At 40.3% G+C, this 24,667-nt stretch overlaps 1 protein-coding gene across 1 annotated transcript in view; it reads left to right on the top strand.

The window, feature by feature from the left end:
- xkr7b (XK, Kell blood group complex subunit-related family, member 7b) overlaps positions 1–24,667 on the top strand; it is a 243,030-nt gene that overhangs the window by 190,570 nt on the left and 27,793 nt on the right. Inside the window, exon 2 of the mRNA XM_073061859.1 lies at positions 8,198–8,397. Coding sequence (XP_072917960.1) covers positions 8,198–8,397 — 200 coding nt within the window. The remainder of the gene's footprint in view (positions 1–8,197; positions 8,398–24,667) is intronic.

Consider the following 24,667-nt stretch of genomic DNA (forward strand, 5'->3'; position numbering starts at 1 on the left):
TTCCCTAACCATTGAATCCCCTATCACTGCAGCTCACCACTTCTCCCCTCTTGGCTTCTGAGCCGCAGAGCCAGACTCACTGGTAGAGACCTGAGTGCTGAGCTTTTCTCTACAAGGTCAATCCCTGTGCCCCTCACCAATACCCAGAGCAGTATGCCTGTTATTGAGGTACTCTGCACTGGCTGTCTATCCCCTTTCCTCATCCTGATGGTCACCCTGTCATCTTCAAATTTGAATTTATTTAAATCTTACATCCGTCCCACAACGTGAGGGAGTAAGTCTTCATGTTATGAATCCATTGCAAAGTTCAGGCATGTGAATTTATAAGTCTAATGGCTTGTCGAAAGAAACTGTCCCGTAGCCTGTTTGTCCTGTCTTTAATGCTGCCAGACAGAAGCAGCTGAAACAGTTTGTGGCTGGGGTGACTGGTGTCCCTGATGATCTTCCCGGCCGCCTTTACGCACCTGCCACTGTAAATATCCTCAATGGAGGGGAGTTTACGTCCACAGATGCACTGAGCTGTCCATACCACTCTCTGCAGTGCCCCTCAATCAAGGTTGGTGCAGTTCCCGTACCAGGTGGTGATACAGTCAGTCAGGGTGCTCTCAATGGTGCCCCTCAGGAAGGTCTTGAGGACCTGGGGTCTCATGCCAAACTTCTTCAGTCACCTGAGGTGGAAGGGACACTTTTGTACATTTTTTTGCCACACAGCCAGTATGTACAGTCCGGGTGAGACCTTCAGTGAGATCAGGCCGTTAGGTGTCTAGTATCTTGTGTGTAACTACCTCCCTGTTGATCAACCCCTTAGCCTTGCGAATCATCCAGTTCCAGCTTCAGTTCCTCAACATCGTCTGTAAGAAGCTGCAGCTGGATGCACTTCTTACAGATGTAATCATCAGAAACACTGGAGGTCTTCCTGCCTTCCCACATCCCACAAGAGGGATTTTTCCACTATCAAGCCTAGCATTCCCACTGCTATATGAAAGAAAGAAAGAATAATTACATTAAAAAAATCTACCTACTGCTGCCACCACCCCTCCTTGCTGAACTCCCCACTCAAACACTGGCCGTTCAACTTAAACCTAACTTCTTTCTATTAGACCTTCCCAGGTGCCTAATTACACACACTCTAACATCTCCTATTGATGTATTGCCTGAGCGTCAGTATGTCTAAAGATCTATCCTGAGCTCAACATATTGATGCAATTACAAAGCGGGCGCACCAACTCATATTACATCACGAGTTTGAGGAGATTTGGTATGTCAAGGAAGGCTCAAGCATATTTCGACTGATGTACCCTGGAAAGCATTCTAATTGGTTGCGTCACCATCTGGTATGAAGGGACCACTGCACTGGATCAGCAACGCTGCAGAGGGTTGCAAACTTAGCCAGTTTCAGCATGGGCACTAGCCTCCCCAGCATCAAGGACATCTTCAAAAAGCGATGCCTCAGAAAGGCGGCATCCATCATTAAGGACCCCCATCACCCTCTTCCCATTGCTACCATCAAGGAGGTATAGGAGCCTGAAGACACACACTCAAAAAGTTTTAGAAGTGGCTTTTTCCCTTCTACCATCAGATTTTGGACTAAACAATGAACACTACCTCACTATTTTTTGCTCTTCTTATGCACTACTTACTTAAATTTTGATATACTTTTCTTATTACAATTTATAATATATTTTATGTATTGCACTGTACTGCTGCCACAAAGCAACACATTTCACGACATAGGTCAGTGGTAATAAATCTAATTCTAATTCTGAAAAATATTGATTATAGTCACTGGCTTAACTGAAGTAATTTCAGGAACTTGGTCTTGCATTTAGGTTGCTAATCTCATTTTAATAGTGAAACCCAACAAAGCTGCATGTCCCTTCTTCTTCACCCACAATAGAAAACAATATTATGAACATTCCTCCAAGGATATGAAATGCATTTTTGAAAAACATGCCTTTCATCCTTTTTCTTTCTCTGGATTCTTTGCAATGTTTGCAAAAACTTTTTGAATATAAATGCTAGCTATTTATTGTGAGAAAATTAGTTTGGCAAATGATAAATCATTTGTTTCTTTGTTATGTATTGCAAGTACAGTTCAGTAATTGCTTATAAAATTGTTGTGAGAATTTTTTTTAAAAATTGCAGATGCTAGAAATCTGAAAGAGAAAATGCTGAAAAAAAATTAGCAAGCCAGGCAGCATACTGAAACATTCTGTTTCTCTTTCCACAGATGCTGTCTGATCTCCTGAGTATTTCCAGTATTTTCTGTTTTTTTTATATGACATTGTTGTATTCTGAATTAAACAATTCACAGTGTTTTAAATACCTGTTATAGAGAGATTGCAAGAATACAGTTTGAACAATAGCTTCTGATTGGATACCAGTAACTAATAAAAAATTATCTGGAAGTTGTCATTTATATAACGCGCTGTAAGGATTCACTGCTACTGTAATGGCTTCTCTGTAGTGATCACTGCTGAGGTAACAGTTTCTCTGTAGCAGCAATGTTTGGGTTATGGCTGAAGATAACAGGGCTGTGGTATGCATGTTAGCCAATCGGAGATTGTTGCTTTGTCTTGTGTGTCTGGAAGGATGCTTTTTTGCGGTCTTTTGTCGAGGAGAGATGAAGAGGGGAGACACGTGTGGGGAGGGCTGGTAGACCACTGGACAGAGTGGACTGGGATCTGAGGGTCCGAAGGTCGGCAATGCTCACGGGACACTGATTTGGTGGAAGAATGACTACTGAGTGAGCTCCTGCATGAACTTTCGAATTTTCCTTGAATTGGGCCGTTTTTTAAAATTTTCATTACTAACCCTATATTAAGATTCATGAAGTTCACTCATTTAATTTCATATGGTGTACTGTCTGATACTTTGCGTTGTGGGTTTGTAACTGGGAGTACATTACACAGCATCCACACAAACGTGATTTCCCAGTTTGGCGGGGCCAAAGGCTGTTTCCCCTAGACGATCACAAGCTGGGCGAGCCTGAAGGTTACATTTAGTATTTTGGTGAAAATTGCCTTGTGCTCACAGGATCATATTCTAAACACATGATTACATATAGTACATGTGTGAGCCTTTTCAGGTGGTTAAAAATATACTAGTGATATGGCAGAATCTGCCCTGCATAGGCAATTAAATCCATTGCAACAAATGTAAAAAGTATCTAGAAAGTACTACTTATATCATTTGCACCTGACTTTAATACTGTACCAGATTTGCAGACTATGGACACATTTTATATACTCCCACAGGAAGTCTTGCATGTGAGGAATACCTTCAGCATTCATCCCATGGGGAAGATGATGGGGACTTCCTAATATTTTCCCTGAATGTATTCTTGGTACTTAAAGCTCTTTGCCAGGAATAGCTGTAAGGTTTACACCTTCATCTTCAGATGCCAAATTTTTTTGCCGAAGCACCTAAGGCCCCTGCAATATTTAACAAACCCTCTTAACTGCTGAGCAATAATTTTCATCAGGTAGAGCTGAAACTTAATTTTCTATATTCTCAAATGCATACTCTCTCATTTAGGACTGCTGCAGACTTCACATTCTCATCGTGCACACATTACAATTCATTCACCCATGACATCAGTCGATTACAGAATATTTATGGCCAATTTCCCCCTCCAAAGCAGGACAACATAATGTACAACTGAAAAGCCTGACAACTAAAGTGTGCTGACATATTCTGAACCATTTCAGAGGCTGTGGACTGCTGCAGGTCTGGAAACATTCAGGGTTGACCTCCTCTACATTACATCTGCAGATAGCATTTATTTTCCACCTTTCCCTATACCACTCCCAAAAGAAAACAATGTAATCAGCCACTCTTGTCCTTCCTTGCATCTTTTTTCATCAGCAATATCCTGTATAAGAGCTGCATTCTACGGAACAGCAAGGAAGTACTGGCAATCAAAGTACTTGGCATGAAAGGCTTTTTAAGCTGGCAATGTGCAGCAGGCAATTACATACTTCATGTATGAAGATGCTTTGCAAAATCGTGCAGGAGATGTGAACGGTGGACATACAGTTCACACTTTGCATGCACAGTGATGCAAAATAACTTAGCTGTAGTTTGATGATAGTTTGTTCTAGGGCAATTAACATTACCCCATTGTTTTATGTTTAGATATATGTAGACTAGAATTCTCATGGTCACTTCACTTTGCAAACCACATATCTTAGCAGCCAACTCCTACTTTAAACAAGCAGCCTTTGCTCTGAAATACTGTTTGCAGAGCCATCCTTTTAACTTCAGGCTGATTACTACCTTCAATTTACATGAAGAACCGAAGACTGGTTCTTGCTTGCCACAAGAAGCTGAGCATGAAATAATTATTAAAAGTTTAACTGTGTCATGAACAACTCTAAACCTTCAGAATGGTCGTGCTGTTGTGCTAGAAAGCAAAGGTTGGTAATGTGCCTCTTGGGGCCCAGAAAAGTGAATCCCCATTACAGAAGGAGCAGGGAGTCGTTTACTGGGCAGGGTCTTGTCTGTTTGGACCAGACAAATGGTACAAGTAGTCACCTGAAACTTAATGGACTATTATGATAGATAGTAGACAGCTGGAGTCCAGATACAGTGATAATGTAGTGGGGTTGCAATTCCTACAGAATACAGCAACCTCCTGAATTTTGCAGAATGGGTACATCCAAATATGCATTTTATTCCAGGAACTACTGTGCATATCCAGGCATTTATATGTTCAAGTGCACCAAATGCACAGTGGACTCATGGGTGGTGTCATCTAAGAACTGCATAGTAAGTAAATTTATCTTATTTGGATCAGTTGCTGATTAAATTCTGTCATGCAGCGTGCAGAGAATTGGGTATGTCTGATAGGATTTCTGACCACCATTCTTCTCCCATCATTTCCAATCCAGATACTATATTTTCATTTAGCATTTGGTGAGCACTAGTCATGAATAACACACATCCAGGGCAGGGGTCAAGGATAGCACAGATGCTAACTTGACAGAGTGCAAGGTTGTACATCAATTCAGTCACCAACATAATCAATGGGAAGGTTACAGCAGAATGGTGTCGGTCGTAGAAGGCAGAAGGTAATGGTGGAGGCATTTCCCTGACTGGATGTCTGTGATCTGTGGTGTCCTGCAAGGATCAGTTAGACCTTTTGTTTTTTGTGATAACTATAAATAAACCAGGTGAAAATGTAAGTAGTCTGATTAGTAAAATTTAAACAGAAAAAAATACTACAGATGCAGAAATCCAAAGCAACCCACACAGTATACTGGAGGAACTCAGCAGATCAGGTAGTATCCATGGAAATGAATGTTTTGGACCGGGACCCTTCTTTCAGGACTGGAAATGAAAAGGGAAGATGTCAGAATAAAAAGGCGTGGTGGGGGGGCGCAGGGAGGAGGATAGCAAATTAGCAAATTTGCAGACGGTACAAAAATTGGTAGAGTAGTAAAGGTTGTGAAAGTATATACCAGGATATAGATCAATTGTAGTTTAAAGCGGACAAGTTTGAGAGATCATATTCTGGAGGAAAATGTACAGTAGATAAAAGACCTTCAGCAGCATTGATGTACAAAAAGATCTTGGGGTATAATTTAATAACTCCCAAAGATGGCCACAGTCTCTGTTATGGCTGCAAAGAAGGCATAAGGCATACTTCAATGATTAGGGTGTGAAGTATAAAAGTCAGATTACAGCTTTGGTATAAAACTTTGACACAAAACTCTGCAAAACTTTGGTTGGGCTTCATTTGGAGTATCGTGTTCAATTTTGGTTGCCACAATACAGGGTTGCTGCTTTGGAAAGGATGTAGAGGTTGCTCACCAGGATATTGTGTGGAATAGATGAGACTGGCCAAACTTGGATCGTTTTAGTTGAGCATCAGAGGCTGAGGGGGAATCTAGTAGAAGTATACTGTATATAATTATGAGACATGTAGATACAATCCCTTTTCTAGGGTGGAAATATCAAGTACTGGAAGGCATCGGTTTAAGCTGAGGTTGAGTGGGGGAATATTTAAAGGAGATCTGTGCAGCAAGTTTTTCTTACACACAGAGAGGTGGATGCCTGGAATGCCTTGCCAGGGGAGGTGGCAGAAGCAGATACAATAGCAATGTTTAAGAGGCATTTTGAGAGCAATATAGAATAGAGAGAAGGAGTTCATGTGGAGACAGGTGAGATTAGTTAGATTCTGTTCCTGTAAAGTTCAGTGTTTTAAATACTGGAAGATGGGATTAGGACTACACAGACATTTCAAGATGAACTTTGTGTGTCAAATATTTTGGTTCTAAATTCTAAATAGGTACAAAAATACAGTTTTGATGTAATTCTAGACACACAGAAGCTACCAAGTCACGTTCTCAATATTTATTTATTTATTAATATTTTTGTATATTTTCACATTGGTTGTTTGTACGCAGTTTTTACATTGATTCAGTGGTGTTTCTTTGTATTAATTGTTAATGCCTGAAACAGAATGAATCTCAGGGTAGTATATGGTGACATATATGTACTTTGATAATAAAATTACTCTTAACTTTGAACTTTGAATTCCTCAACATTACAACTTTAGGTCTTGTACAAAATCAGTTAAATTTGTACCCTTTTTTTGCATAGATAGATGAGGCTGTACGTGTTTTCAATGTTGTATGTTGGTATATAGATTGTATAACCTTTCCCAACATTGGTACATTATTCTTCTTTCTGGTCTAATTTCTTTTGATTGAAATTTCCGTTGAATATTCCTTATATAGATCTGCTTGACCGATCCCTGGCTGCACCTTTACCCATGCAGTCTTCCTCCTGTTTCTTCTCATACTTCTGTCCACACTGCCTCACTCTGTCTTGTCCATGATTGCTCCCATATGCCTTGTTCATAGGGATGGTTTTGGGTACAAAAAGGGGAGTTAGGGGTCAGGATCTGTTTTAGTGAGGGTGATGTGGGAAAGTTATAGGTTAAAAAAAAAAGTCCAGTGAGGTGGATGGGAGACAAAGATGTCCTGGCCTCAGATCCATGCTCAGAGGCCAATACCGTTGGTGATAGAGAATATCTGTGGACGTCGAGTTTTCCCACATTGCTGTATCCCGTGTTTGGATATCTGTACAGGCAGAAGACAGGAGCACCAGTCAGTTGGCGCATCAGAAGTTCAAGCCTGGAGTTTGGGGGTCTTATCATCAGCTAGCACAGGGATGGATACCAAAGATCAAAGCCTCAAGGTCGATCGGAATCTGGAAGTCAAAGCCCGATGAAGACTAAAAGGCTGTCCATTTATGTGGGTGGGTGGAAGGGAGGAAAGGGAGCATGTTTTTCTGTGGTAGTTTTGTTGCTTGTTGTGTTCTGTGCTGCTCTGCCAAGCAGTCTGAGCAAACTATGTTGATGATACGGACACTTGCCAGCTGCCCCCAGCACACCCCCGGGTGTATTGATTGTTTAATCAAATGACACATTCACTGCATGTTTCCATGTACATGCAATAAATAATTCTAAATTTGAATTGGAGTACATTCAGATTCTTCATATCTTCATCTGATAGTACATCCTGGGTGTCTGTAGGACCCATGTATGAGTTCAAAGTTCACAATGGCAGCTGAGGAAGTTAAGTTTCCTTAATAGAGTAACCTGGGATAAAAAGATAGTCTCAATGATATTAACCGCAAAATCACCAGATTGTGGTTGAGATCCGTCTGGCTCATTAATGCCCTTTAGAGAAAGAAATCTGCCACCCAATCTGGCCCAGATGTAATTCCATATTCGAGCCAATGTGATTGAGTCCTAATTGCCCGGAAAGACAAGTTTAATGACAATTCGGGGTGAGCAATAAAAGCTGGCTTTCCTGGTGACAGTCGCTACCCTTGACTTAATGAAAAAAGATACAGACAGTTTCATGTTATTGAAAAGCTACAGTTGGGCTTTTAACAGGAAGCATCCATCAAAGAAACAGACTGTAGTTTTTCAATAACATAAGGCAATAATCTTGACATTTATTTTCATTGAATTATTTAAGTAGTCCAACAATGCAAGGTTTACAGTCCTAACCTGAAAACAGATTGATTACGCTGCAGCCTTGGTCTGCAGTTGCTCTGTAAACTCACATTTATGCATTTAAACAGTATAGATATGTGCTTATTGTATACTGGGTGTTAATAAACAATGGATTTTATTGAAATACTCAGTTGCTTTGAATGTTATTTCTGTGCTTTTGAATAGGTATCTCAGAGCCATGTATCTTGGAATTCAGAGCCGTTGGCACAGAGAACACGAACGCCGGCACTTCTACTGGAGGATGATGTTTGAGAGTGCTGATATAAACATGTTACGCCTGCTGGAAACCTTTCTTAAAAGTGCACCTCAGCTTGTACTGCAGCTAAGTATTATGGTGCAGAGAAACCATATTGGGAGTTTGCAAGGTAAGACTCAATGATTTTTGTTACACCATCAGCAGTGAAAGGAACCCATCACTTAAGAGTTGGAAAATAATCCAATTTGCCTCGTTGGTCCTACTTTCTCACCACGTTATACACTCAGTGGCCACTTTATTAGATAGCTGTCTGCGTGGCTATTTGAGTTACTATCACCCTCCTGTTAGCATGAACCAGTCAGACCATTCTTCTCTGACCTTTATCATTAGCAAGGTGTTTTCATTCATAGAACTACTGTTCACTGTATGTTATTTTTGTTTTTTGCACCATTCTCTGTAAATTCTAGACACTGTTGCTTGTGAAATTCCCAAGGTATCAGCAGTTTCTGAGATACTCATATCACCCCCGCTGAGATCAACAATCATTCCAAAGTCAAAGAAACTTCGATCATATTTTTTCCCCATTCTGATGTTTGGTCTGAACATCAGCTGAACCTCTTGACTATGTCTGCATGCTTTTATGCACAGAGTTGCTGCCACCTGACTGGCTGATTAGAAGTTGCTTTTATGAGCAGATGTACAGCTGTACCTGATAAAGTGGCCACAGAACGTAGAATCCTTTCTCTTTAGCACTTATTTATCTGCTTAACTCATTTGTGTTTTCTCATCCCTGCTGTGCTTTTCTGCTTCACAGTTGTCCTTTGGATTGCAGTGTATTGTAACAAGGTTTATGGATTTTAGAGATTCGTGCTATATAGGGGGAAGGGGTTAGCTCCATGACTCAGCAGAGTCCTCACATCCCCAACTACAAACATGCTACTGGATGAAATGGTAAACAGAGGAGGTACTGTGGCCACTGCACAATAGGATTATCAATGGGGTTTAAACAATACATTTTTTCACTTCTAAAATGAATTTTATTACTAATTCAACTTTGTTTCCTTTCCTGGATAATATTAAACAATTATTTTTTATGCCGAAGTCAAACATGATGCTTTATCATAATTATTGAAAACGTCTTTCAATCGGAAGGCCTGGATAATAGAGTCAGGGCCATTGAAAAGTACAGCACAGAAACAGGCCCTTCATCCCATTTAGTCCATCCTGAACCATTTGAACTACCTGCTCCCATTGACCCACAACGATACCATAGTCCTCCATACTCGTGCTCATATGCACCACTTGTGCCGGCAGTTTTTTTCTACACTCTCATGACTCCCTGAGTGAAGAAGTTTCCCCTCATGTTCCCCTTAAACTTTTCTTTTAACTCTTAACCCCTGACCTCTAGTTGTAGTCCCACCCAATGTCAGTGGTAAAGATCCCACCGCAAGCCATGATAGCCTTCCCCACTGTCTACTTCGCTCCCAGTCTTTGTGTCATCCACAAATGTACTGATCCAGTTAATCACATTATCATTCATATTCTTGATATAGATGGCAAGCAACAATGGACGCAGCACCAATCCCTGTGTCACTGCACTAGTCACAGGGCCTCCCATCAGAGAGGAAACCATCTACCACCGTTCCCTGCCTTCTCTCTCAAACCCAATATCTCATCAATGTCGTCACTGCCTCCTCCCATAGATGCTGTCTGGCCTGCTGAGTTCTGCCAGCATTTTGTGTTTTTATTTGTCTCATCCATTTTGCTCCCTCATCTTGAATGCCGAGCAATTGCAACTTCTGGACCCCCCCCCCCCCCCCCCCACCTCCCGTGTGGGACTGTAACGTCGAATCAGGTTCATGGGTCCAGCAAGTAAGACAGGAAGTTAATAACCATATTAATCATTTATTTACAAGCAGTAAAAATATGACCCAACATTCATGTTCCCCAAATTATAGAAACTACAAAGCTGATATTCAACAAACATACCTTCACAATGGCCATGTGCACCCCTTGCCTTAAACAAAGGGAGAGTGAGAACCTCCCACACCTGCTCTCTATATACCCAGGATATTTGAAACTGGACACCAGGCAGCTATCCAATAAGAAATGCAGATGCAGTTTCTAAACTAACCAATCACGACAGAAGTGACGTTCAACACTCGGAATAACCCACGGCCCCAGAGGACAGGGACCTTGTCAAATGCCTTGCCAAAATCCATGTAGACAATATCCACTGCTTTGCCTTCATCAACCTTTCTAGTAACCTCCTTGAAAAACTCTATAAGATTGGTTAGATATGACCTACCACGCATGAAGCCATGCTGACTATCCTTAATCTAGTGCATGTCTATCCAAATATTCATTCATCCAGTCCCTTACAATAACTTTCCCACTACTATTGTCAGGCTCACTGGCCTATGATTTCCTGGTTTAGTTTTAGAGCCTTTCTTAAACAGTGGAACAACATTGGCTACCGTCCAATCCTCTGGTACCTCACCTGTTGCTAAGGATGATGTACGTATCCCTGCTAGGGCCCCGACAATTTCTGCACTGGCCTCCACAGGGTCCAAGGGAACACCTTGTCAGGCCCTGGGGATTTATCCACCCTAATTTGGCTCAGGACAGAATACACCACCTCCTCTCCAATCTGCATAGGGTCCATTAAGCTGATGCCTCATTGCCTCACTTCTATAGACCCTGTGTCCATCTCCTGAGTAAATACAGGTGCAAAAAATTAATTTAAGATCTTCCCCATTTCTTTTGGCTCCATACATGGATTGCCATTCTGATCTTCCATTGGTCCAATTTTGTCTCTAACAATCCTTTTGTTCTTGGGATTTTCCTTCACCTTGTTAGTTAGGAAAATTTCATGCCATTCTTTTTTAGCCCTCCTGATTTCTTTCTTAAATGTTCTCTTGCATTTCTTATACTCCATAAGCACCTCATTTTTTTCCTATACTTGCTATGAGCCTCAATATCTCTTGAAAACCAAGATACCCTACATTTGATATCTTTAGCTTTTATTCTGACAGTTGCATATAAGTTTTGTACTCTCAAAATTTCACTTTAGAAGTCCTCCCACTTACCAAGTACACCTTTGTTAAAAAAACAGCCTGTCTCAATCCACACTTGCCAGATAGTCTTTGATACTGTAGGTTTTCATGAATAAAACAGTGGAGGCATTTTATGCTTAGAAAAAAAATGAAGCAACTCATTTATTGAACACCAAAAATCTGAACACACAACGTGTTAAAAGTCCTTTACGTAATTACATCATCATGTCAGACCAGTCTCTTAAAGTGAGCCCCAACTCAATGTTGGTGGTTGTGAATTCTATACATTTCCACCAATTATATTACCCTACAATACCATCAAAATTGGCCTTTCTCCAATTTAGAATATCAACCCATGGACCAGACCTATCTTTTTCCTATTTACTTTGAAACTAATGGCAAAGTGTTCCCCCACACAAACTTCTGTCACCTACCCTGTCCCATTCCCTAACAGTAGATCGAGTATCACACACTCTCTTGCTGGGATTTCTACGTACTGATTAAGGAAACTTTCCTGAACACATTTGACAAATTCTATCCCATCTATTCCTTTTACAGTTTGGGACTGCCAGTCAATATGTGGAAAGTTAAAAGCTCCTACCACAACAACCTTATGTTTCTCCTGTCATCTCAGTACCAGTTTATTCCTCTAAGTCCCTTGGACTATCAGATGGTTTGTGATATAGTCCCATTAATGTGGTCATATCTTTCTTATTACTCATTCTTTCTTATTACTCAATCTTTCTTATTACTCATTCTTTCTTATTACTCAATCTTTCTTATTACTCATTGAGCTCCTCTGTCACAAGGATCATTACAGAAAGTCTTTCCTACCAAACGCAATAAGATCATCTCTGTGCGACAGAACACACATTGTAGTACAATAGTCTCTGTTTTATTATTTCGTAAATTATTATTGTACTTTATTGCAAATTAGTGCACATTGATAAATTATCATTGTGTATATTATTATTTTGCACTTTGTTATTAGTTAAGTCTGCACACTGCTAAGTGTGTTTTTAAATGTTGCCTCTGTAATGAAAGAAGTTCCCTCTTGGGATCAATGAAGTATTTATTATTATTACTATGCTTCACTGGATGAGTTATCCAGTCTGCCCTAACTGAGAACTGCCACAACATTTTTCCTGACTATCAAAGCCACCCCTCCGCCTTTAATCCCTCCCCTTCTTTTGTATCCAAAACAACAGAACCCCAGAATATAGAACTTGCAGTCCAGCTCCTCCAGCAACCAAATTTCACTATTGGCTACAATATCCCAATTTCCTTGCCCTGAGCTCATCCACTTTCCGTAAGATGCATTGAAATATATGCAGCTCAGGACTTTAGTCGCACCATACTCAAACTTTTGATTCCTGACTTTGTCTGAGGTCTTAACAACTATCTGTCTGGCGCTCTGGTTCCCACCCACCTGCAAATCTACAAACGTTTGTAGTTGAAACCCCACCCAGTGCAGCACTAGCAAACCTTCTCGCTCATCTTTCTTCTACTTCTGTAAAGATCTGTCAATATATTTAGGTCTTGTGTAAATGCAAATAGGTTTCTCTATGGACCCATTTTGGCATTAAAATATTGATTAAAGTTAACCAACTTATGTACTTACTGTAGTAATTAGTGCAATAAATGGTTGGCGGAATAGTGATAGCAAAGGGAGAGAAAAGAACTCTTGGTGGTACTACTTTATATCTTGTCTTGCCACATTGAAGCTGAATTTGGTTAAATGAATGAAATAGAATTTCTGCTCAGTGGAGTGATCCTGAAGCCATTGGTGAACCAATTACATTTTTAACTATTTCCTTTTTGAGACAGAAATTCCAGCCTTTCTTTGTGGCTTGAGACCCACACATACCAGATTACTTTTAAGTATTCTATGAAGCAGCTACTAGCCTCCCAGTTATAACAAACACCTGCAAAATTATTATAGTAATGAAACCTGATGGACTATTCATCAGCTAATGCTTGTTAGCCCAAGCAACTCTATAAAGCCTGCTTTACCAGCATCCGGGAACTTTTGCCAAATCATGGCTGTCAGGCACTTTCATCCTTCCTGGGATTGTTGTAATTTGCCAGTTGAAAATCCCCAAATGAGCTGCATGGCAGCACAGTGGGATGCAATCAGGGGTAAGGTGTCTCTGGAAATCCTCTCCATTGACCAAAACCAATGAAGTCTCATGATATGGAATGAAGCATGGATGAGAAAGGCTCCTTCTAATCAACAACAATTGAACTTCATCAACCAATCAATTCATGAAAGTCTTTCAGCATCAGGTGAGGAAGCAACATGGACCTTGGCAAAGTGATCAACCATCCGAAGAGTGACCACCATAGTGACTGAGGAAAAGTTCAAACATATACTGAATCTATAAAAATAAGCAGATTCAAAGAATGATGAATAGTTCATAAGCAATGATCTCAGTTAAATGTGGTCATTGACTGAAATAATGTGAAAATAATTAAAATGCTAGATTTTTGGGAGTGGGCTGGAAGAGAGAGGCATTAAAGCCAATGATTGATTCCAAACATTTCATATCATTGTGGTTCTCCTCAACAATGAGGCAACGTTTGACTGGGTGATACATCAAGGAACCACAGTACAACTGTGTTTATTGAAAAATGTTCTCACCATTGATTAGAGACATGGTCAGCTATGGATAATCATGGTATTTGGAAGGAAGATTATCTCAGCCTCAAAATGTAAACATAAAAATTCCTTACAGCATTGTCCAAAGACAAACTTCTTCAGTATCTTTACCATTGACCATCTTGTAGTTTTAAAGCATTTGCACATTGTCAAGAGACAGAGCAGCAAATTGCTAAGAATTTTTCAACTCCCTCCCCACCTCAAATCCGTGATTTTTATTAGTTTTGAAGGACATAATCTGCATGCATGACAATACCAAATGCAAATTCTCCAAGTTGCACCCTATCCTGTCTTGGAAATGTATAATAGTTACTTCACCTTTGGGTCATAATCCTGAAATGTGCTGCCTAACAATAATGTGGGACCATCTTCAGCACACACACAGTGGCCACTTCATTAGGTACAACTGAAACCTGCTTGTTAATACAAATATCTAATCTGCATGTGCCAGCAATTCACTGCATAAGAACATGTAGGCATGGTCATGACGTTCATTTGATGTTTGAACAGAACATCAGAATGGGGAAGTAATGTGATCTAAGTTTGAACAGAACATCAGATGAACAAAGGGACCTTGGGGTTCAAATCCATACATCCCTCAAGGTCGCTGCACAGGTTGATAGGGTAGTTAAGAAGGCCTATGGGTTGCTAGACTTCGTTAACAGGGGGATTGAGTTCAAGAGTAGAGAGGTCATGTTGCAACTCTACAAATCTCTGGTGAGACCGCACTTAGAGTATTGTGTTCAATTCTGGTCACCTCATTATAGGAAGGATGTGGAAGCTATGGAGAGGGTGCAGAGGAGATTTACCAGGACATTGCCTGGATTGGAGAACAAGTCATATGAAGCAAGGTTAGCAGAGCTGGGACTTTTCTCTTTGGAGCGTAGAAGAATGAGAGGGGACTTGATAGAGTTCTACAAGATTATGAGAGGCATAGATAGGGTGGATAGTCAGTACCTGTTTCCCAGGGCACCAACAGCAAACACCAGAGAGCATAGGTACAAAATTAAGGGAGGGAAGTTTAGGGGAGACATCAGGGGTAAGTTTTTTACACAGAGGGTTGTGAGTGGCTGGAATGACTTACCAGGGATGGTGGTGGAGGCTAAAACATTAGGGATATTTAAGAGCCTCTTGGACAGGCACATGGATGAAAGAAAAATGGAGGGTTATGGGGTAGTGTGGGTTTAGTACTTTTTTTAAAATGATTATATGGGTCGGCACAACATGGAGGGCTGAAGGGCCTGTACTGTGCTGTAGTGTTCTGTGGTTCTATGGTTAAGTGACTATAATCGTGGAATGATTGTCGGTGTCAGATGGGGTGGTTTGAGTATCTCAGAAACTGCTGATCTCCTGGGATGGTCATGCATACCAGCCTCTAAAGTTTACAGAGAATGTCACGGAAAACAAAAAACGATCCAATGAGTGGCAGTTCGTTGAGCAAAAAACACCTTGTTAATGAGAGAGGTCAGACGTGAATGCCCAGATTGGTTCAAGATGACAGGAGGTTGACAGTAATTCAAATGATCACATGTTGCAACGGTGGTGTGCAAAAGAGCATCTCTGAATGCAGAACACGTCAAATCTTGATGTGGATGGACTACCGCAGGAGAAGACCACAAAATGTACTCTGTGGCCACTTTATTCACTAGGGAAGATAGCTAATAAAGGAGATGGAAAGGTTCAGAAAGGTTGACTCGTTACCATCGGCTCCCAGAGCAGTGGGGTGGGCAATAAATCCTGACCTGACCAGCAATAGCAACCAGTTTAAATGACACTTTCATGCCCAATTCTTTACTCCCATAATCTCCAAATTAAAACTCAATTTATCATTGACTATTCCGAATTCTGAAAGGACATTGACCTGATACATTAACTCTGTTTTCTCAGCATGTGTTGCCTGACTTTCTGCTTTTTATCAATTTTTTGAAATTTTGTATTTCCAGTATCTATGGTATTTTGCTTCTGAAATCCTGTTTATTATTTGTTCACTTTATTGTGAACGTCATTTGATGTTTGAGCAGAACATCAGAATGGGGAAGTAATGTGATCTAAGTTTGAACAGAACATCAGATGAACAAAGGGACCTTGGGGTTCAAATCCATACATCCCTCAAGGTCGCTGCACAGGTTGATAGGGTAGTTAAGAAGGCCTATAGGTTGCTAGGCTTCGTTAACAGGGGGATTGAGTTCTGAGCAAGAGTGAAAGAGAAACCACCAGATACAGACTCCTTTTCCAGTCACAGTGAGTGAGAGGCTGGTAGTCAACGGCTGAACACTAGCTTGCCCTCCGCCACCACCTAGTAGATTTCAATCTTTCGAGGCGCTTTAATCAGCAAGAGCTGGCATCAATCATGGGATCACACTCAGTCTCCTGGCTTCTTAACCTCCATTCTGCACGCTTTGATCGCAGCGTTGTGGAGTACTCTTGGAGCCAGCAAAGCACCAGTCACCTGATCAGACCGAAAACACACCACGGGAATGTAGATAACAGGCTCTACCAGAAACAAAACCATATCGGAAGTAAAAAGGTGTAAAAGAAGTGAAAATAATTGCTTCATGAACCATATTGAGAACACCACCTTTGATAGCGTTGTTTGCTGGCATCGTCTTCTTCCACAGTCTGATATTTGGTTTGAACAACAACTGAACCTCTTGACCATGCCTGCATGCTTCTATGCATTGAGTTGCTGCCACATGATTGACTGAAAAGATGTTTGCATTAACAAGCAGGTGTACATAATAATGTGGCTACTGAGTATATCAAAATGATTCACAAACATTGCATTACTTTTGAAGTATGGATTACAGTGATTATTTGGAAAAATTGTTTGCAATTATGTCTTTAAAAAACAGCAAATTTTAAGAAAACAAGCCTGCCTGAATAAACTTACTGAATAAAATATAGAAGTAATTAGAGTCCCCTATTGTAATGATTTGATGAAGAAGCTGCTTTGAAAATAAACTTAATTTTCAAATAACATGTAGGCAGTTGTCTCTTTTTAAAGAAAAGTGGGGGAACGTGGTCAATTCTTAATATCTATAATTTTATTTGTCTTTTTAATTATGATTAGCAGCTACATTGATTATTTCTGAGAACATGGGAGTGGCATGGAAGCTTGGCCAATCTTATTGGCAAAACCTGATTACAGTTAGTGGCAATAAGTTTGACCTAATCCAGTATCAAAAACTAACCTACTTGACAGACACAGCTTGCAGTGGTAGCACAGATACCTGATGATGCTTGGCAAGCCAAGCTTGAATTCACTGAAGAGAAAAACCAATTGATGTTGCTTTGGCAAACAGATAAACATTTCATGGTGACTGGCAAAGTGGCAAGATGTAGTAGGCTTCCCTTCCATTTTCCTACAGGAGGTGATACCTGAGTCAGGGTCTGTTATGAGAGGCTATCATGAGATAGAAAAGACCATGGGTTTCTCTCCAAGTAACCATGGCAGAAAATAAGAAGTAAATAATCAGCATATCACCCAGAGGACTTTAATCTAGAGCCTGCAGGCACCTGAGAACCCAAGATCAGAAGTGACGACAAGAGCTACTTTTTCACTCTTTGCCTGGAAAGCACCTGCTCTCAGTTCCCTTCCAGATTTTTACCATTCTCCCTATCCCATCACTCTGACCTCACTCTCAACATATATTTGACCTGGATCCCTTGCATATTGCTAGATACTTGTGCAAACGTGTTCCCAACTGCTTTCATTTGCTCATCCCACACCTCCACTTAATTTCCATTCAAGCTGTACATACACTTGTGATGTTCCCACTCCTTGTACCATCTTAGGAAGATGTGACATAGGATTGGAAGATGTTGGATCCTTGTGGATTGAGTTAAGAAACTGCAAGAGTAAAAGGACCCTGATGGCAGTTATATACAGGCCTCCAAATAGTAGCTGGGATGTGCACTACAGATTACAACAGGAGACAGAAAATGTGTGTCAGAAGGGCAATAGTGCGATGGTCATGGGAGATTTGAACATGCAGGTAGATTGGGAAAATCAGGTTGGTAATGGATTGCAAGAGAGTGAATTGGTTGAATGCCTGTGAGGTGCTTTTTAGAGCAGGTTGTCGTTGAGCATACTTGCAGATCAGCTATAGGTACTTTTAATGTCAGAGAAATGTATACAATATACATCCTGAAATTCTTTTTCTTCTCAAATATCAATGAAAACAGAGGAGTGCTCCAAAGAATGAATGACAGTTAAGCGTTAGAATACCAAAGCACACCCCCACTCCCTTCTCCCACACACAAGCAGCAGCAAGGCAACGGCACCCCCACCAGTAAAAAATAACATCGACGCCTCCCACCGAGCATTCAAGCGTGCAGTAAAACATCAGTAAAGGCACAGTACCCCAAAGACTACCCATTCAACCGGTAATTCAACATACCACAGGCTCTCCCTCTGCCTAATAATGGAAAAAGAGTTGTCCCTGTTTCACAGCAAGAGGGGAGACATAACAAACAACTCACTGACTTACAATGTTAAAAGTCTGTTGCATCGCTTTTCTCGAGCTCTGCACCCAAAGAGCTCAGGTGTCTGGACACACAGTTGGCAGCTAACCTGCTGCCCCCGATGTTCCGTGTTCTCCCATGACACCTCATCAGGGGCACCAGACTTGAATCAGCCCGTCTCCAGAGCCGAGAGAATGCGGCAACCTGAAGGCACACTAGTCTTCCAGGCCACATCCTTGGGATATCAAAAAGCAGCCGGTCATGAGGCCCTGAGAGTGAGTCCCATTCCCTCAAAGAACCAAAGTCAGATTGTAACTCCAGGTCAGGGTCTTCAAAGGAACCTTGAAAAGGAAAAAAAGAAATATCAAAGATAGAAATAGAGCTGCTTCCAAGGATGCAAGCAAAGGAGTAGACATTTAGCACCATCTCGACTTTGCTCTGCCCTCCTACACTGGATTGGGTGTGATGTAATGAACTGAAGGCAATTAGGGAGCTTAAGGTAAAGGAACCATTAGGATGCAGTAATCACAATATGAGTTAGTTCAACGTCATTTGATAGGGAGAAAGCTGAAAATAATGTAGCAGTATTTCAGTAGAGTATTTCAGCGGTATGAGAGAGGATTTGGCCAAAGAGAATTCGATGGAGATGCTGGCATGGATGACAGCAGGGCAGCAATGGTTTGAGTTTCTGGGAAAAACAAGGGAGGTGCAGGATAGATGTATTCCAAAAACAAAGAAATACTCAAAGAGCAAAATAGTACAACTGTGGCTACAAGGGAAGACCAAACTAATGTATAAGCAAAGGGGGGGGGGCATACAACAAAGCAAAAATTAACAAGAAGATAGAGGATTGGGAAGTTTTTAAAAAGCTACAGAAAGCAACTGAAGAAATCATTAGGAGGGAAAAGATGAAACATGAAAGCAAACTAGCAAACAATATCAAGGTGAATAGAGAAAGCTTTTTCAAGTATATAAAAAAAAGAGTTGAGAGTGGATATAGAACCACTAAAAATATGGCTAGAGAAATAATAACGAGGAGCAAGAAGATGGCAGATGAAATAAAAGAGCGTTTTGCATCAGTCTTCACTGTGGAAGACGCTAGCAGTGTGCCAGAAGTTGAAGGGTGTGAGGGAAGAGAAGTGAGTGCAGTTACTATTACAAGGGAGAAGGTGCACAAAAAGTTGAAAGACCTAAAGGTACATACATCACCCAGATCAGATGAACTGCACACTAGGGTTCGGAAAGTGGTAGTGGTAGAGATTGTGGCGGCATTAGTAATGATCTTTCAAGAATCATTGGACTCTGACATAGTTCTGGAGAACTGGAAAATTGTCACTGCACTCCTTAAGAAAGGAGGGAGACAGCAGAAAGGAAATTATAAGCTAGTTAGCCTGATCTCAGTGGTTGGGAAGATGTTGGAGTCAATTGTTAAGAATGAGGTTATGGAGTACTTTGGAGACATCAGACAAGATAGGACAAAGTCAGCATGGCTTCCTTAAGAGAAAGTCTTCCCTGACGAACCTGTTGGAATTCTTTGAGTAGATTACAAATAGGATAGATTACAACGGGAATGCAGTGGATGTTGTATATTTGGATTCATAAGGCTTTTAACAAGGTGCCACACATGAGGCTGCTTACCAAGTTAAGAGCCTATGGTACTACAGGAAAGTTACTAGCATGTTTAGAGGATTGGCTGATTGGGAAGAGGAAGCAAGTGGGAATAAAAGGATCCTTTTCTGGTTCGCTGCCAGTGACTAATGGTGTTCCACAGGGGTTGGTGTTGGGACCGCTTCTTTTTATGTTGTGTATCAATGATGTAGATGATGGAATAAATGACTTTGTTGCCAAGCTTGCTGATGATATGAAGATTGGTTGTGGAGGAAGGTAATGTTGAGGAAACAGGAAGGTTGCTGAAGGACCTAGACAGATTAGGAGAATGGGCAAGAAAGTGGCAAATGAAATATGATGTTGGAAAATTGCATGGTCATGCACTTTAGTATAAGAAGTAAATATGCAGACTATTTTCTAAATGGGGAGAAAATCCAAAAATGTGAAATACAAAGGGACTTGGGAATCCCTGTGCAGAACACCCTAAAGGTTAACTTGTAGGTTGAGTCAGTGGTGTAGAACGCAAACGCAATGTTAGCATTCATTCCAAGAGGTCTAGAATATAAGAACAGGGATGTGATGCTGAGGCTTTATAAGGCAATGGTGAGGCCTCACCTTGAGTATTGTGAACAGATTTGGGCCCCTCAGCTAAGAAAAAATGTTCTGGCATTCAAGAGGTTTCTGAGAACATTCACAAGGATAATTTCATGAATGAAAAGGTTATCATCAGAGGAATGTTTGATGGCTCTGGGCCTGTACTCACTGGAATTTAGAAGGATGATGAAGGGGAATCTCATTTCAAATGTTGAAAAGCCCGGACATAGTAGATGTGGAAAGGATGTTTCCCCTGGTGGGGAGTCTAGGACAAGCGGGCACAGTCTCAGGATAGAGACACTTTGTCAGACTGATGAGCTATCTTGGACTTGAAATGATAACTGTGTCTTTCCACAGATGCTGCTTAACCTCCTAAGTGTTTCCAACATATTCTCTTTTTATTTATAATGAGAGACAGAACAGGCTGAATAAAATGTTTATTTTATTCCTTTTGATTTCTCAGAATCACGATGTTTTATATTCCATTGAACAAGCAGATTGAGCTTCATTTAGAATATTATTCAAATGATTGTATAACACTTCAGCAGCCCTGACTCGTTATTGAGCCCAAGTGAAAATGCTTTGGCCCATGGTGGTACTTGAACTTCTGAATTTTACACTGGGCGCTGCCAACTGAACCAAAATAATGATGATTACAGTAGGTTTTTGGATTTCAGGATCTTCTGGAGATTACTTCTAGTTTGAAATCACATGATTAATATGCAGTATGGCATAAAAATTGCCAGACTGCACAAAAAATATGAGCATGAGTCATTTAATAGGCTGTTCATTATTATAAAACCCAGAGCTATAATTAACAACATTTAGTAGCTGACGTTAGTAATCCTCTTAATATCTGTCCAATTATGATGAATGCATCATGACATAGTTAATTACTTCAATACTTGTATCTGATAGTTAAAACTATGCTCTTGTTAAAAACACATTAATATTTTTGAATAAAGATGAAAAAACTGAATCCATTGCTAACACAGATTTGCCAGAGCTATCTTAGTGCTGGTGATGGCTTTTCTACTGCCAATGTCTAATTAAATCCTAGTTTTTGCTTCCTCAAGTGTATGACTCTCAAAATGAAAACACAGGCAGATGACTTCGGTATCGTGCCCCTTGCATTTATGAAAAACTGTTGCTGCAGTCAGATTGCTAACAGCCATTTGCAGCAAGCTTTGTGGTGATATCAGGCATGCTGCCTCCATTAGCCTTCTAGATGCAGATCGGGAGATTAGGAGGGGGTCTGCATCCTGAAGACTTTATGTTATTGAATTACTGCCTGTAGTTTCTGGTCAAAAGGTTAAAGACAGCACAGGCCAAAATTCCAATTTTTCATGAAATATATTGTAAAGTTTTGAACTGAGATGATGTTGAACAGTTAAATTTAAATGTGAGGTGTATTTGCAGATAATATGCGAGGCATTCTTTTACTAAAACTAATGCAAGTAACTAAAAGTAAACATGAAAAATTCTGCAATTGCTGTAAATCCAAAGCAACACACACAAAATGCTGGAGGAATGCTGCCTGACCTGCTGAGTTCACCTAGCATTTTGTGTGTGTGTTGTAAGTCACTAAAGCAGTGTTGTAGCTTCAGATAGCTGGTCAGATCTTTCTTTCAGACATCAGTGGTAAAGGGTGTTTTTGTTGAAAGTCTTTCATTATACTATGTCTTGTGTCATGTCAACAGGTTGTATCAGTGGGCAGATCAGTTGTATGGTGATTGTGACTTTAATGCTGTAAATTAAACACCTGATGAGAGAATTCTGCTGTTTATTATAGGATGGTAAGTTACCTGAAAAAATAGTCTGGGAAATTATTTGATGAGTGTAGGTGTGATTGAAAGAAGTAATGGCTTGGGATAAAGGTCAATAAAGAAAGAGTGAGAAAATTAAAATGGTGCTAAATTTTCCTTATTTCGCAGTCCAGAATGGGAGAAAAAAAAGTTCTGTAATCAAAACAGTACCTGAGTTGAGCTTTACCAGCTGGCCTCGAGCCTCACGAGGTCTCTGATAGGCTAGTGATACAGAAGAGATGTGACCATGGGCCTTCCTTTGAGGTGAACAGCCAGTGTAGAGCCTTGTGTTAGCATGGGTGTGAAGTGAAAAGCGGCATGAAATTGCTAACAATTAGGGCAAGGGGGCAAGTTTGGGAAGCTGTGTAAATTTTCACAGAATGTTCAATGTGGATGACACCTTTTAAGGAGGTTCACATAGAAAGGGGGGCCTCTATGCAAATACCTCCCTCACCATTGGATAGAATTCCTCATTGTACAGATCTGTAAGTGTCTGAAATTGAATCAGAATTGGCCTACCTCATGAAATTCGTTGTTTTATGACGGTACATTGTAATAAGTAATAAAAAAGCCATAAATTACAATAAGGAGTGAGTGAGTGTGTGTGTGTGTGAGTGAGTGAGTGTGTGTGCGTGCGTGCGTGTGTGTGTTTGTGTGTGTGTGCGCATGTGTACATATATATATATATATACATATATATACACACAGAGCAAGAGGGAGAGAGAGAGACTTTATAGTATATATAACCTAATTAAGTAGTGCAAACAGAGAGGAGAAAATAGTGAGGTGCATTCATTGTCCATTCAGAAATTTGATGGCAGAGGGAAAGTGTACGTCTCTAGGCTCTGGTACCTCCTCCTTAATGGTAGCAATCAGAAGAGGGTGATGATGGTCCTTAATGACGGATGCCACTTTTTGAGGCATCACCTTTTGAAGGTGTCTATGATGCCTGGGAAACCAGGGCCCATGACGGAACTGGCTGAGCTTACAACTTTCTGCAGCTTTTTCCGATCCTGTGCAGAGGCTCCTCCATACCAGATGGTGATGCAACCTGTTAGAATTCGCTCAACAGTACATCCTGTAGAAATTTGTGAGTATCTTTGGTGACATGCCAAGTCTCTTCAAACTCTTAATGAAATATAGCTGCTGTTGTGCCTTCTTTGTAATTGTATCAATATGTTGACCAATGTTTGGCATGGATTCCCACCAATTTCATGTGATTGCAGGGGCTCCTATGAGTATTGCAAATAACTGCTATGATGGTAAGTCTGTTGAATATGAGAGGCTTGGAGCTCAGTATTGAGCTGGTAACATTGTCCTTGGTGTAACTAAGAGAAGAGATTTTTTTTTAAATCAAATGCAAAGCGAGTGGCTGCTGAAGAAGCAGCATAGAAGGTAACAAGGCACTTCACAGAAAATATACTTAAGGTCTGAATATCCACATATTGGTTTTAAGAACTAGTTATTAACAGAATTATAAAAATATTAGAACGCTGTGATTTATTGGATCACTATGGTTTATTAGGAAGAAATTGGGAAAACAGTAATGGAATGCACATATGGAAGGAAAGATTGTATATAATCCATGACCAATAACTAAACATTTGTATGAAAAGTGATAGAGCCCCATGTTATTATGTGACTGGTGCAGCTTTTGATAGGAGTTTGATTAATTTCTTGCAAAATAATAATGGTAAATTTAAGACGAAAACTTAATGAACAGACACCAACAAAGACATTTCTGCCTGGTAGTATAGATCTAAAAGAGTTGCAAATAAGTATTTCAGTTTGCTGTCAGTATCATTGTCAAGATAGTATTAAATATATGTCAATCACCATAAAGGACAAAATTAAGAATTTTAAAATTAGTAATCTGTAGATGTAGGAATCAGTATGAGAGATAACTTGGTGTTGCTTCCCAATATTTTATTGAAGATTAGTAGGTATATCTGATTCTTAAGTAATTTTGTATGGGAATCTATATGATTGATTTTTGAAGGAAACTGGCAGCAGTTTCATTCAGAACCCTGCTGTCTCATCTACTGCTGCAGTAAGTTCTCCATTCATTTCAAAGAAAGCAAATAGCTAAGAGAGATTAATCTGTTGGTGATTTTATTATTTTTATTTATTTGAGTTTATTTAAATTAGGATCAACTGTTTTAGAATGTTTAATTTGCTTGTTTTTGATTTTTCAATGCTTCTAAAGGTTAAAACACAAAGGCATAGAATTACTTCAGCACCCACAGGAGTGTG

The sequence above is a fragment of the Hemitrygon akajei genome, chromosome 11 (genome assembly GCF_048418815.1).
Source record: "Hemitrygon akajei chromosome 11, sHemAka1.3, whole genome shotgun sequence".
NCBI classification, from domain to species: Eukaryota; Metazoa; Chordata; class Chondrichthyes; order Myliobatiformes; family Dasyatidae; genus Hemitrygon; species Hemitrygon akajei.